At 38.5% G+C, this 12,318-nt stretch overlaps 1 protein-coding gene across 5 annotated transcripts in view; it reads left to right on the forward strand.

Moving 5' to 3' along the window:
• The window catches only part of KLHL29 (kelch like family member 29), a 392,600-nt gene that overhangs the window by 318,033 nt on the left and 62,249 nt on the right, over positions 1–12,318 (forward strand). For all 5 annotated transcript variants that reach the window (XM_051810143.1, XM_051810162.1, XM_051810153.1 and 2 more), the window contains one exon: positions 1,236–1,374. In XM_051810143.1, coding sequence (XP_051666103.1) covers positions 1,236–1,374 — 139 coding nt within the window. The remainder of the gene's footprint in view (positions 1–1,235; positions 1,375–12,318) is intronic.

A 12,318-nucleotide genomic window follows, 5' to 3' on the forward strand; every position in this document is an offset into this window, starting at 1 on the left:
GTTCAGGGTGTTACACTGAGAAAATGAGAACCTTGACCTATTGCAAACATAAAATAAACCCAAAGTCCTTTAGTATTTAAAATCAGCTCTTTTGTCATCTTGATCACTGGCTTCTGAACTGCCAGGCTATTCCCCAGGTGAAAAGTATATGATTCATCTTGATAGCCACTTTGGTCTGCGAAGTTGGAAGGAAGTCTTACCCTTAAAAGTCCAGGCAGCATATAAAACATGTAGGTTGCCTAGTAGTTCACATCCCTACATGGAGACGTGGCATGCTATCATTTCATTCTGTTAGCACCAATAGGCTGTATAAAAGGAGGCATCACGCAAGGTAGGTGCTTTATTGCAGGATGGAAACACTTTCATAGGTTATTTTAATCATTACGATTCTTTCATGATGTGTGAAAGTTGATTGTTGCTGTAAATGAAACCATTGAAGGCTAAAAAATAAAAATGCTGTGATGGTAAAAATCCTTGGAGTGCAAAAAATGGGAATTGCTATAAAAGGCAGTAATTTATTCTCTGCATGAGATTATTTTTTATCATAAGGATGCTTTTAAGCTAATTCTGAAACATATACAATTGTAGTCTGTATAGCTGAGGTATATTGCTAGATGCATTGATAATTTGGCTAATTTTTACGCACTATAATTTATATATTATTTAGAAGTGCTATTTTATTCTGTTAACTGAGAGGCTTAACACATTTTTACTATGTTAAAGATAAGTTATTTTTGCAGGTCTTGTGGTTTTATTATTTTGACCCATATCCAATTCATATTGCATCATAATACCATATTTTTACTAATATTATTCTGGTATGTTCAAAACTTATTTCCATTTGGATAGAAATTCATTAGCTCTTGATTTTGATTATAACAAATTATTTTAACTTTTCTGTGGTAATGCATTCTCTGTGTTTCTGATTTGCTGATGCTGAAATATTTTGTTTTCATTTTTAATCCTTCCAAATTTAGGATTGTTTTTGCTTTTTTTCTGTGTATATATATTTCAGTTGTTTAGACCTACTGGTTCCTGCTTTTTTCTTTTTCTTTTTTTTTTAATATGTTATGTTCGTAACTTCTGACTGTCTGTGTTGAGCCAATCTTACCGACAAAAATATCAATTGTTTCCTGTTTCTCTACTTCTTTACAAAAAAAAAATGAAAAGTAAAAAGTAAAAATAAAAAACTCTTAATGGGAACCCTGGCACTGTCTGTCTTCTCTGTTCTGCAGAAATGTTGAAGGAGTTGAACCAGCAACGCAGAGCGAAAGAGTTTACAGACCTGAAAATTATTGTTGAAGGCAAAGAGTTTGAAGTCCACCAAAATGTTCTAGCTTCCTGCAGCTTGTATTTCAAGGACCTGATTAAAAGGTTTGCCTTCCTTCCAGCTGTGATCTGCTCTGTTCTTTTGTAGGGCGCATTTGTGTCGCTTTTTTTTCCTCCCCTCTCTTGCAGGTTTATGAAGATTGAATCTCCTGTCACAGAGCCAGTAGCCATTCTTTCCACCTCCTCTGAATGTATTTCCAAACTGAGACTCAGATCCATTTGTTACACATCTGACTTGTACAGTGTAATTATTTCTGATGAGTAGAGGCTGGTTTTGGCCGAAGAAAGTGTTCCACCACTGAGAGATCTAAGATTTAAACTCCACTGCTAATGGTGATTCAGTCCACAACTAAAAACTATTGCTGTCAGTGTTTTCAAGGGACTCTGTCACACATGACAAAAGTCAGTCCTTCAGGCTACAATAAGCCATCAGTGTTCAGGTGAACAATGCTGAGATGTTGTGCTAATAAAGCATTTGGAGTATTGTAATCCCTTCACCCCGAAATCTTTGTTACATGCTTTTATGTGACTTTTATGGGCAAAGGGATTGATATTTTTATCATTTGGGGACTTTTAAAAGAAAATACAACTGATTAATTTCTCCAGAAAAGATTGGAAATAAGATGATTTTCTGGTCAAAATATAGCTCTTGGTCTGCATGTTAGACTAGCAGTAGCTGTTTCATACAAACACTCTAGCTTAGGGTAGGTACAGTATGTACATTTTCTAAACATCATGTCTCCGCCTTCGCATTTTCCCCCCTCTGTTTCTAGCTGATTGATTCTAAACAGTGCATGATAATCTTTTTTTTCCATTACATTGATCTTTCAATTTGTATGCTTCATATACTTGCATAGGAATAAATTGGTACTCTGGTATTATTAGTAAGTTAGAGTAGCAAGTAGGGAGAAAAAAAACCATGAGGATAACTTTCATTTTTCTCTCAATCATCAGCAAATTAATGCAGCTGCTGATTTTGCCTTGCAGTATTTTCCTGAGCAGACTGAGCCTGGACTGTGCTAAAAAATGGGATTAAAGAACATTGTGCTTGCTTCAAATCCTGTATTTAAATTTTGCCAACTAACACAATAGTGACTGTATTTTATTTCAGGATGGCATATTGGCTGGTATCTCCTTGCAGTGTATTGTGTCCTTTTGCACAAAGCTGGTTCTATAATTATGGATATATATTACATTTCTATGATATAACTGTACTGACTGCCTTATCAATTATTCATAAAAAATATGTTGGCCTAGGAAGCATGTCTTTTTCCCTCTGTAAATCTAATGATTGCTAGCAGTAGCTAAGCCAGATCTCTCCTGTCCTTTCTCTTCTGTCTGCTCATTATTATTTAATTGTTAAGGCTACAGCATATGCTTTTTAGGGTGATAAAGAGTAGAGTCTGCAGGAAAAGAAAAATCATAAAACCAACTTGCAGAAATCAAATTACTGACTGGCCAAATACTGTCATTTGGATTTTGCTGTGAAGACATCTGCTTGTGTGCGGAAGTCACCAGGCAGAATCTATATTTCTAGAAGCACACTGAAAAATCTTGCTGCTTTATTATTTAGTTATCAAATGGAGGTATACTTCAGATTGAGCACTGCTCTGATATGAACTTAGTTAAAACAATTAAAAAACAACCTCTTTAAATGCTCTGGAAAGAGACTTATGAAAGCAAAAACCTACATTTCAGCATGTATTGTCTTTCAGCTGCTCACATAAAGCTTGCATGCATTATAAGAAAAAATAGTGCAAGATTTAGCCTGCTAACCTCACCACTTTTTGCCTTCTTTCACATCATCATCAGCAATAAATATTCCAGAGGTCGATTTGTGTCCACCATCAGGTCTCTCCATCCCAGTTGTCTTCCATATATAACCTCAGTTGAACACATATAACCTTGGTGGAGACTAATGGAGTTGCACAGGGGTTTCCAAGGCAAAAATACCTTTATTACTGATGATGATGCTTGAATAAGAAAAAATTCAGCTTGATGTCAAGTTGAGTTTGCAAAACTGTCAGGTGACAAAAATAAATATTCACCTGTAAACTGAGCAAATGTATCTTTGTGAGACAATAAACTCAGGGTTATGGGGTGGAATTTCTAAAGACTTGCTTTTTGTATGATACTTGCAGCGTTAAAGCCTCATCCTTTCCAAAACTCATGAAAGTCAGTTGCAAGAGGCACTCAGTATTTCATAGGATCATGCCCTTAGTAATACAAAATCATTATAGTTCACACAGCTGGAATGCTTATAAATACAATAAATCTAGAATCCTCTATTGATATTTGTTAGCAGATCCTTTGAGACAGCACTTAAAGCTTTATGTGATTTATATTGCACTCTCTGTGTTATTTTAGAAATCAAAACAAGAAATGGCAGTTTTTCTTAAAGAATAAAAGAGACCTCTTTGTATTAAATATAATATAAAGGCCATTTCAATCAGTGCACGCCAGGGTTAAACTCTAATGTCATTCCAACCAAAGGCACCAATGTGTCGCCAGAAACATCAATGAGAAGATATCTATTCATGAGGGTGCTATGTACATTCATGGAAACATGCAGAAACAGAATCTTTGAGAATACTTATTCAGCTTATTATTTGCCACAGGCTGGTTATTATTAACCTCATATTCTGTCATTGATTCCACTGTGTGTTCAAGTTGGTATCTGATTGTAGAATAGCAAATAGTATCTCAAAAGAATAAAAGAGAAATGTTCTAAACCAAATCAGATCAATTATTCCCTTCTCAAAAAAAAAAAATACAGACAAAAAGCATAATAGAACTAGAGTTATTGCTCATCTTGAGGAAGGCTATTTGATGAGAATTAGTGTAGCAGGGAAGAAAATATGTTGTTTTTATTGCACTGTATTGAAAAGATGATAACCAGGTTTGATTGTCCAAAACAATTCTGAAGGTATTTACAAAACAAATTTGGAAATGAGAGCGCACTTTGAAACCCCTTTAGTTTCTCAGAAAATGGCTATTACTGTGCTGAGCACTCTGCTCCTCATCCAGAAAATTTCTCGTTCCCTATGATTATCTTCTAAATATATGATCCCTTTTGAGGTTGGGTTAGTCCAGTCCTGAGCCCGAGTCCAGCACCATACCAAGCACTGTGCTTTTGGAAACAGGTTATCTAGTCCCTGTCAGATGCTATGCAGCACTCAAGCCTAAGCCAGGACTTGGTGTTCATCTCCCTCCCAACAGCAACTGACCATGAAAAACAATCTTACTCCTTTCCAGTGCAAAATCATCTGAAAAGGATCAGGTGTATTAGGAACAGCAAGTGTGAAGTGTTCCTGATGTCTGTTCCACATCACTTTGCCCACGAAGGAAGGAAGGTGAGATTCAGGGGTAATGTGGGGATCCATAAAGGACTACTGCAGTATAGGGCTTAAGGAGAACATGGATGGTAAGCAGCAGCTGGAATAGGGTTCTGTCCCCTAAATGCCATCATATATATTTTGAATGCACTGCTAACCACATCAACGCCAGTCTACTCAACTTTGGCCTTTTAATTTGCACCTATATTTTAGATACTAAAGGAATCAGCTCTCTCAAAGCAAAGGCTTAATTTATGGTACAGACAATGAAGAGAAGCACCTTGAAGGTTTCCAGAAGGATCTTTTTTCTCCTAATTCAGGTTCCTATGTGCAGGCAGGTAGGTGATCCCCCTGGACCAATGAGAGGTGCTTGTCTCTCTTATTAGGTAACTAACATTTAGGTCCAAGACTGGCATCTAAGGCAGGCTGACTCTAACCTCATCTTCTCAACTACTGGTGCAGTCTGCAGAGAGTGAGACAGACCTCTCCCAAGTGGCAAGTCCTCTCCCTATAGAATAAGTGTCTAAGAGATGAGGTAAAGGAGGAGGCCATCCCTCTTTGCTATTAAAGAGGGACAAGGTGATTTGATTAGACTGTGGACTTCTGATGGATGTTCCATTGCTTCCTTCAGGAGTCCAGCCTAAGCTGGTTGTCTGGGCTTCTCTGCAGTTGGGAGGAAGGATGAGAATGTCCGTAGGACAATTTCTACCTTATGATAAATAGTATGAATTGCCTTCTTCAAGTGCTCATTTTTCACAGCCCAGAGAAAAAGGCCAGTCACCAGCCTGAATCATAGTTGGCTAAAAGGACATGAATGATTTCTTCAGAAATTAGTGTTTTTCTTAATGTCATGTGCATGTAGTTATATATATACACACAGGAAGAAAGAAATAGGTCTAGATCCATCAAAAAAAAATAAAAATCTCCAAAATGTGACTCTTGCAGAGCACAGATTTTCTTATTTAAACCATTCTTGGTTTGGAAGAGGAGAGAAATGAGGTCTGGTTTTGTATCTGTGCTAGAAGAACTGGTGGAAAATACGTGTATGTGTGTGTGTGTGTGTGTGTGTGTGTGTGTGTGTATTCCAGAAGGAAGGAAAGATTGGAAAATCCCATGAAGAGACATTTTTTTATTTCCAGCTGTATTTGGGATAGACAAATGCAGCTGCTGGATAAATGGAATGTCTGATATTTCCGTAACAGAGAGTTTCACTGTAACATTTTAATTTACTGTTTTCTTCTTCTTAACCCAACCCAGAGTAATGGAATTTCTACCAAATATGACATTATTGATAGGAAGCACTTGACATAAAAGTCTCTTCTTGGTCAAAATGCTTGCTTTTATAAACAGACTTTTATAAGTAGACTTCTCTGTGGTCAGTTACTGAAGATACACAGATCCTGTCCTACAAGCTTTATCTTTTAAAGATTTGATTTTAATGATGCTTTCTAATCTGGAAGTCATCCTGGGTGCCTGATTCCACTGGCACAGAGCAGTAAGTCACATGCACAAAGCGATTCTGTCGCGACAAGCAGGTTTTGGGATGCAGTGTAATCTGGCCATGATATGTTCATCCTTCTTTTCCTGTGAAACAGAGCCAGTGACCTCATGGCCGGATTGCTTTTCCGCAATATTTTGCCTCTTTTTGCAAGTCTTCAGATTTTTATTTTCTTTTCTAAAATAGAGTTGTATATGCTTTCTGGGGACTTGAAGGCAGGGCAGGAGAAGTAAAGCCTTTAGGGTGAGAGGACCAAATTCCTCTTGCTTTACACCCACGCTGAAGACGAAGATGTCATTCTGCATTTTACACCATTGTGTGAAAAGGCAGCATTTGGATGCACGACAGAGAAACCTGCCACTATCCATCTGAAACAGCTTGACAAAACTGCAAAAGCATTTAGGTGTCTGGAAAACAGACTGTCTGGTTTGTGTTTACGTTGTAAAAAGCCCAAAGTGAGAAATAGCAGATGAAAGAAAAATCTACTCTTAGTGACCCCTTTGTGTTTTCCTTCTTATTAAGAATCTTTCTTTTAACTCCAGGAGAGGAGCAGCAGCATTTCTACATCTGCATACTTCAGCTCCGTTGTAGAACAGAATGAATGTGGAAACAAATAATAACATTTAGTTGAAAACAGAGAAATAGGGAGTTAAAAATACTGTGTTTGTTTCAGCTGCCAAGAGAGGTATACTGTGCCCAGACAGAATGCCAGGAGTTTCTGTTAAACAATTTAAAGGAGTCCATAGGAACAGGGGGTCTCATGGGAGTGTAAAATATATCCTTCACCCTTTACTGCCAGGGGACAGGTGTAAATTGTGCTATGGACAATGTTTTTCTCTTAAACGAGGCAGTGATAATTGCTGTGTGTATGCACAAGATCTTGGCATGGAACACAGCTCTCTGCTCACTGTGGCCCGTTTCCGTGAGCGCTCCGCTCGCTCTGCCTGCCCGGGCAGCCGCCCGCCCACCTCTCGGAGCTCCCTGCTGGGCTGCAAATTTTGCAGCTGCCAGACCTTGGAAAACATGTTTTCATCAAGCAAATGTATGGTCTTCTACATAAATGAATGACAGCTTACAAATATTCAGTGGTGTTCTGGGCTGCCAGGCTAAGGAACTGCTGCAAAGCCCATCTCAGGCGTCACAGCCTGGCAATTTCCAGCCTGGGAAGCGTGGCTGTGGATTAGGAGGGTGAGTGGCTTGGGCTGTATGCTGCTCTGAAAGGAGGGGCAGAGCAAGGTGTCCTTCTCTGAAGAGAAACCCTGGAAAGGAGGACAGAAAGGCTCCTTTTCAAGTCTCAAGGTGCAGCACAGAAATTAAGTTGCTGCCTTGTAATGGCAGCAGCTTCCAGAGGCACTGAGCAGATCCCTGAATCTCTCTCTCCCTCATTGACAGCATCTCTGTTTACTGTAGCTGGGGCTTCTTGCTCACATAATTTCTAGACTCAACTACAAATCCTCCAAATCTTATCCAAGGAATGACAGACTAATCACCTTTCTTTCTCTGGCTGTACCCGTCTGCAAGCCACCCAGCTGTCGTGCAACCACTCATAAGATGCCAGTGTGGGTGACCTACCTATATTTACTTATATCTCACAGCCCAAGTCTAGACTTGACTATGTTGAAATTTAGGAGTGAAAGGAAACAATTATCTAACGAGGTGCAGTTCAGGCTAAATGGATCAAAGGCAACAAAGAAAAAATCTTCCATGGCATAGAAACTGGAGCCATGTTCTTGTAAACTGCCATTTTTGGGCCACTTCCAAGAGCCAGTCTTGTCCTAAAAGAAGGATAATCAAATCTCCAACTCCAGCTTGCTTGCAGGTAGCTCTGGGGATCAGCAGTTCACTCCTTTCATTTAAATCATCAAGGATTAGCCACTGCTGGATTGAAATAATGAATTTGAATTAATGTGAGCAGGTTATGATCATATCAGATCATAGTGCCCTCTGTTTGCTTGTGTAGAGCTGAGCTTCAGTGACTGAAATACTCGAAGCAGTTCTGCAGGTTGGAGTGGGCAGGGAGTGATGAGCTTCCTGCCCTTTCCTGCCTGTACTGGCATAGTGATGTGGTGTAGTACCTTTCACTGGTGTGTCTGTCTCTACATGTACTGTAGAAAAGCACTAGCAACACCCTGTAGCTGTAGGAGAAAGAACCAGTGCCTGACAGAATTAATTCTAATTACTGAAATGCTGATTGGGATCTTTGGGCACTGCCATAATCATAGTAGTAGTAAAAAATAATAATTGTGATTATCATTATTTTATTATTGTTTTCCCTCTAGACATTGCAATGATGAGAAAGAGTCTTGGATAGACTACCTAGATAATTACTTGTATAAATTTCTCTGCATTCCTAAGAGATGGATTTATTAGCTGCATGCCAACTCTCTGCTAAGTTGGTTTTTGATGGTGTAATAAATAACATTAAAAGAAATCAGATAGGAGTTGGGTAAAGGGGTGAGCTTTAAGTTTGATGAGAATAAATTTTTTATTCTGTCATTTTATTTTTAATTTTCCTTCCCATATAATCCACCAAAACCTGCTTGCATCTTTTATTTACCTTTAACAAATAGTAGCTCTCATCCAGGTTATTTTGCGACTGAATTAGGCTGACAGAGATACTTGCAAACAAGTTAGATCCCACACTATTAATAAGTTGGCCCAGTTTTTTTACTTTTCCGCTAGTACCTTGTGAGATTCAGTTTATTCTCAGTCCCTAGCAAAAGTCTGGGTCATGAAACACTGTTCTTCCAAGGGCACTTGCTATTCACTTCTTCATTCTCTCGCTAGTCGTTTAAGCTAGCATCTTCAAACTCGTCATCTTCTTTCTTAAATCTCAGCAGGGAGCCAGATTTGTGCCTCCGACTGTGATCTCCGAGTCTATAGCGTTACAGGCTGCCGCTGATCCCGAGCATTTAGATTGTGTTCCATCAGTGAATGGCATTAAGGGTATATAGGAAACGTGGCTCTTTTTTTTGCTCTATTTTATTCTGACCATGTTGTCCGTGGACAAAAGCATTTGCTGTTAATCCCATTGCTCGTCTTGGTTTGTAATGATCATTTCTGTGATGGTGAATTAGCGGGAGCTGCTGGTGCGTGCCCGAGCTCACAGCCATTAATTTTCCTGATTTTCTTCTGATAGAGCAGGTGCAAACTGGCAGCATTTGACCCTAATAAGTTACACTAGTCTGGCCAGATTTTGTTTGCCTGGAACAAGGAACATTATTTCTATCCACATCCTGATAAAAAGTGACCAAATGGATTTGTTGGTCAGGTAAATTTTCCTGACACATTTGCAAGCCCATGTTTAAACAATGTAATTTATTTAATCTTGTGATTTTACTAGTTCTTTATTGTAATCATACAATAGTACCGTCACAGTACATGTTTTCTTCTCTCATGAGACAGATGGATAGTGACTGAGGCTCAAAGATAATGTTTATCTACAAGATAGTATAACGAAGGCAGAGATTTGCAAGTTAATACATTTTGAGCTGATAAAACAGTTCCAAAGGAGAAGCAATGCTGGGATGTATTTTTTTTTTTTAAATCCTGTTTAATAAAACAGGATATGACATACATATTGCAATGATGTTGCTCTATAAATGTCCCTTCCTGTCATCATTTACATGATTGATTACCTTGCAGCTGCATAAACTTGTATAACTCGGTAAATAACCTGTTACCTCAGTATGCACATGCATCTTGGTGTGTGTCATGGAAATGTATGTTGGTATGTTTGGGCATCTATATTTTTATATCTTGTGAGTGTGTTATTCTGATAAATCAAGATCTTTGGTACAAAATACAACTTTCTGTGTAGAGTGCTGTATCTGTTTTGTACATAGCTGAAGGTTGGCTATAACATAATGAAGTTTATTTTTTGCTTCTCCTGAGATAAATACACATGGGTTTTGAACCATTAATAACTCTGAAGATTGTAAAAAATCGAATAGTGGACAGTTAAGATGCAGCAATATTGCACTCTCTTCTTTGCCTGGAGTTTCAGTGCTTTAAGGATTAAAGTAAAAAGTTGAAATCCCACAATAAACAAGAGATTCAGTCTAAATTGTGTCGACTTGAACAGCAGTTTCTAATGAGCACACAGCTAACAGACTCTTAAGCCTCATGAGAAGCTGTCTATCCTAGTCTGGAGTCCTTTCTTTGGTAATCAAAATAATTTGACAGAGATAAAAAGAAATAGCTTCTCCTCATTTAAGTGCCTCATCTTACATAAAAATCTTGGATTTCCTGTTTTCTGGAGACCTAAACACTGTCCAGGGAACAAAGTGATTTAATTTGATTTTTTTTTTTTATTGTCCTGTCTATCTTAGTAGAAAATATGTTGCTCTCATGGAATGGGAACACAATTACTGTAGAATAAACATTTATATTCCTAATAACAGGAGCAAGCCAGCGAGATCAGCATGTCAAGCTGATGGGGCAGGTCCTGGGAGGGCAGCAGGCAGCTGGCTGGTAGGACAGGCCATTGCTTTGGTCCAAGCAGGGAGGGACCAACCCCAAAATATGGGCTTCGGTTTCCTCAGTCCAGGGTTGAGCAGAAGCTGCTGCCTGCTGCTGGCAGTCCTGCATAGCCTCCTGTAGCTCAAACAGGTACTTTTAGTGGAGATACTCAGACTCCTGAGTTGTATAAGACACTGAGCCATAAATTGTCAAAGACAGCAATTTATTTTTTTTTATTACACTACCAGAATGAGTGTGTTTCCCTATTTCTTAAAGATAGATTCTGAGTAAAATATGAACAAAATTGAGGCTGTATTATGGAGGTAGCTCTTTGCTGCTAACTTCTGTTGGGAGAAGCAGATAGTGGTGGACCTTGGGGAGGTAGAAAGAAAAAGACACACAGCAAGTCCCACACGTCCAGGGAAAAATCACAAATAATAATTCTAAATATGTCTTTATTTTAAAAAATAATCATTTATTTCAGTGCCCTTTTGGAGCACATAGCTTAAATACACGTCATACCTTTGAGTCTACGGCGCAGTGACTCATATGGCATCAAATGTAAATAGGTGTCACAAACTCTGTCGGTCCTTGTGTTCCCAACCAGGCAGCCTGGGAAGAAGCTGAACCAACTGTTCCTAGACAGTAATGTACATTTACATAAAGTGTTTCACATTTTTCATGTTTATTCCGTGCAGATGGCTCCATTTTGAACATCCAGAATTTGTTTTGACTTTGTGACTATAGCTTGTAAACAGAGCGTTGGCTGGCGTCTGCACCGGGTATAGGTAGCTTTTCATATTTGATCTAAAATTGAGTGAAGCTGTAGCCAAACCATTAGTCAGTCAAAATAATGTTGCAAGCCAGTTAAAGGCAGCATATCCAAACCATGAGGGAAGGCTGAATGAGAGGCGGTAGCGCTGTCCATAAATTGACAAATTGATGCTCAAGCAGTGTTTCACTTACACAGCTACTTTAGCCAGGCTCTGAATGCGGCTTTGCAAATCAAGGCATCTCACTATTAAATGTTTTAAACAGAATCACACAGACGTTCTGTTATGTGAACGTGTTGATACGAATAATGCAGGGAAAATGCATAGATACACATCTATTTATAACTCAAGATGCAGAAAACTCCGTTGCATTGCTATTAAGCATGAAAACACTAGTGCTGGCTCTTGCCTGTGTGTATTATATGTGCGGAAATGATTTTCAAGGACAAATGAATACCAAAAATGTAAAGTTCTCTACTTTTGTCAGTTCCACTCCTACATCTTGCAGATGAGGTATTAGGGTTATTTTTCCTGCTATCAAGTATTTAAATGTTTTAGGTCTTTTCTATATATTAGTCAACAGAAAGGGACACCGATTTTGATTTGTTATTTGAGAGAGTAATCAAACCTTCTTTTGCTTTAAAAGGTTCCCTGTGCCTTTGTCTTCTCTAGTTTAAGTAATTAAGTTGAAGAATAAGTAGCCAGAATATGTTCAAAGGCATTGGCTTGATTTTGTTTGACTTAATTATTCCAGACAATGCATAATATTTTTCAGTAACTCCCCCCTTACCCAAGCAGAATGTATCTGTGTTTCCTGCTTATCTGCAGGTTCAGTTCTGCTTGCACATTGCTCAGGTCTATCATCTTGCTGGAGAAATACATGATTTGTAAATCTGAAAGAATTCCCCAACAGCTACCATAA

Source organism: Manacus candei, unplaced genomic scaffold, assembly GCF_025592945.1.
Source record: "Manacus candei isolate 608988 ecotype Guabito, Panama unplaced genomic scaffold, ASM2559294v1 h1tg000007l, whole genome shotgun sequence".
Classification (NCBI taxonomy): Eukaryota; Metazoa; Chordata; class Aves; order Passeriformes; family Pipridae; genus Manacus; species Manacus candei.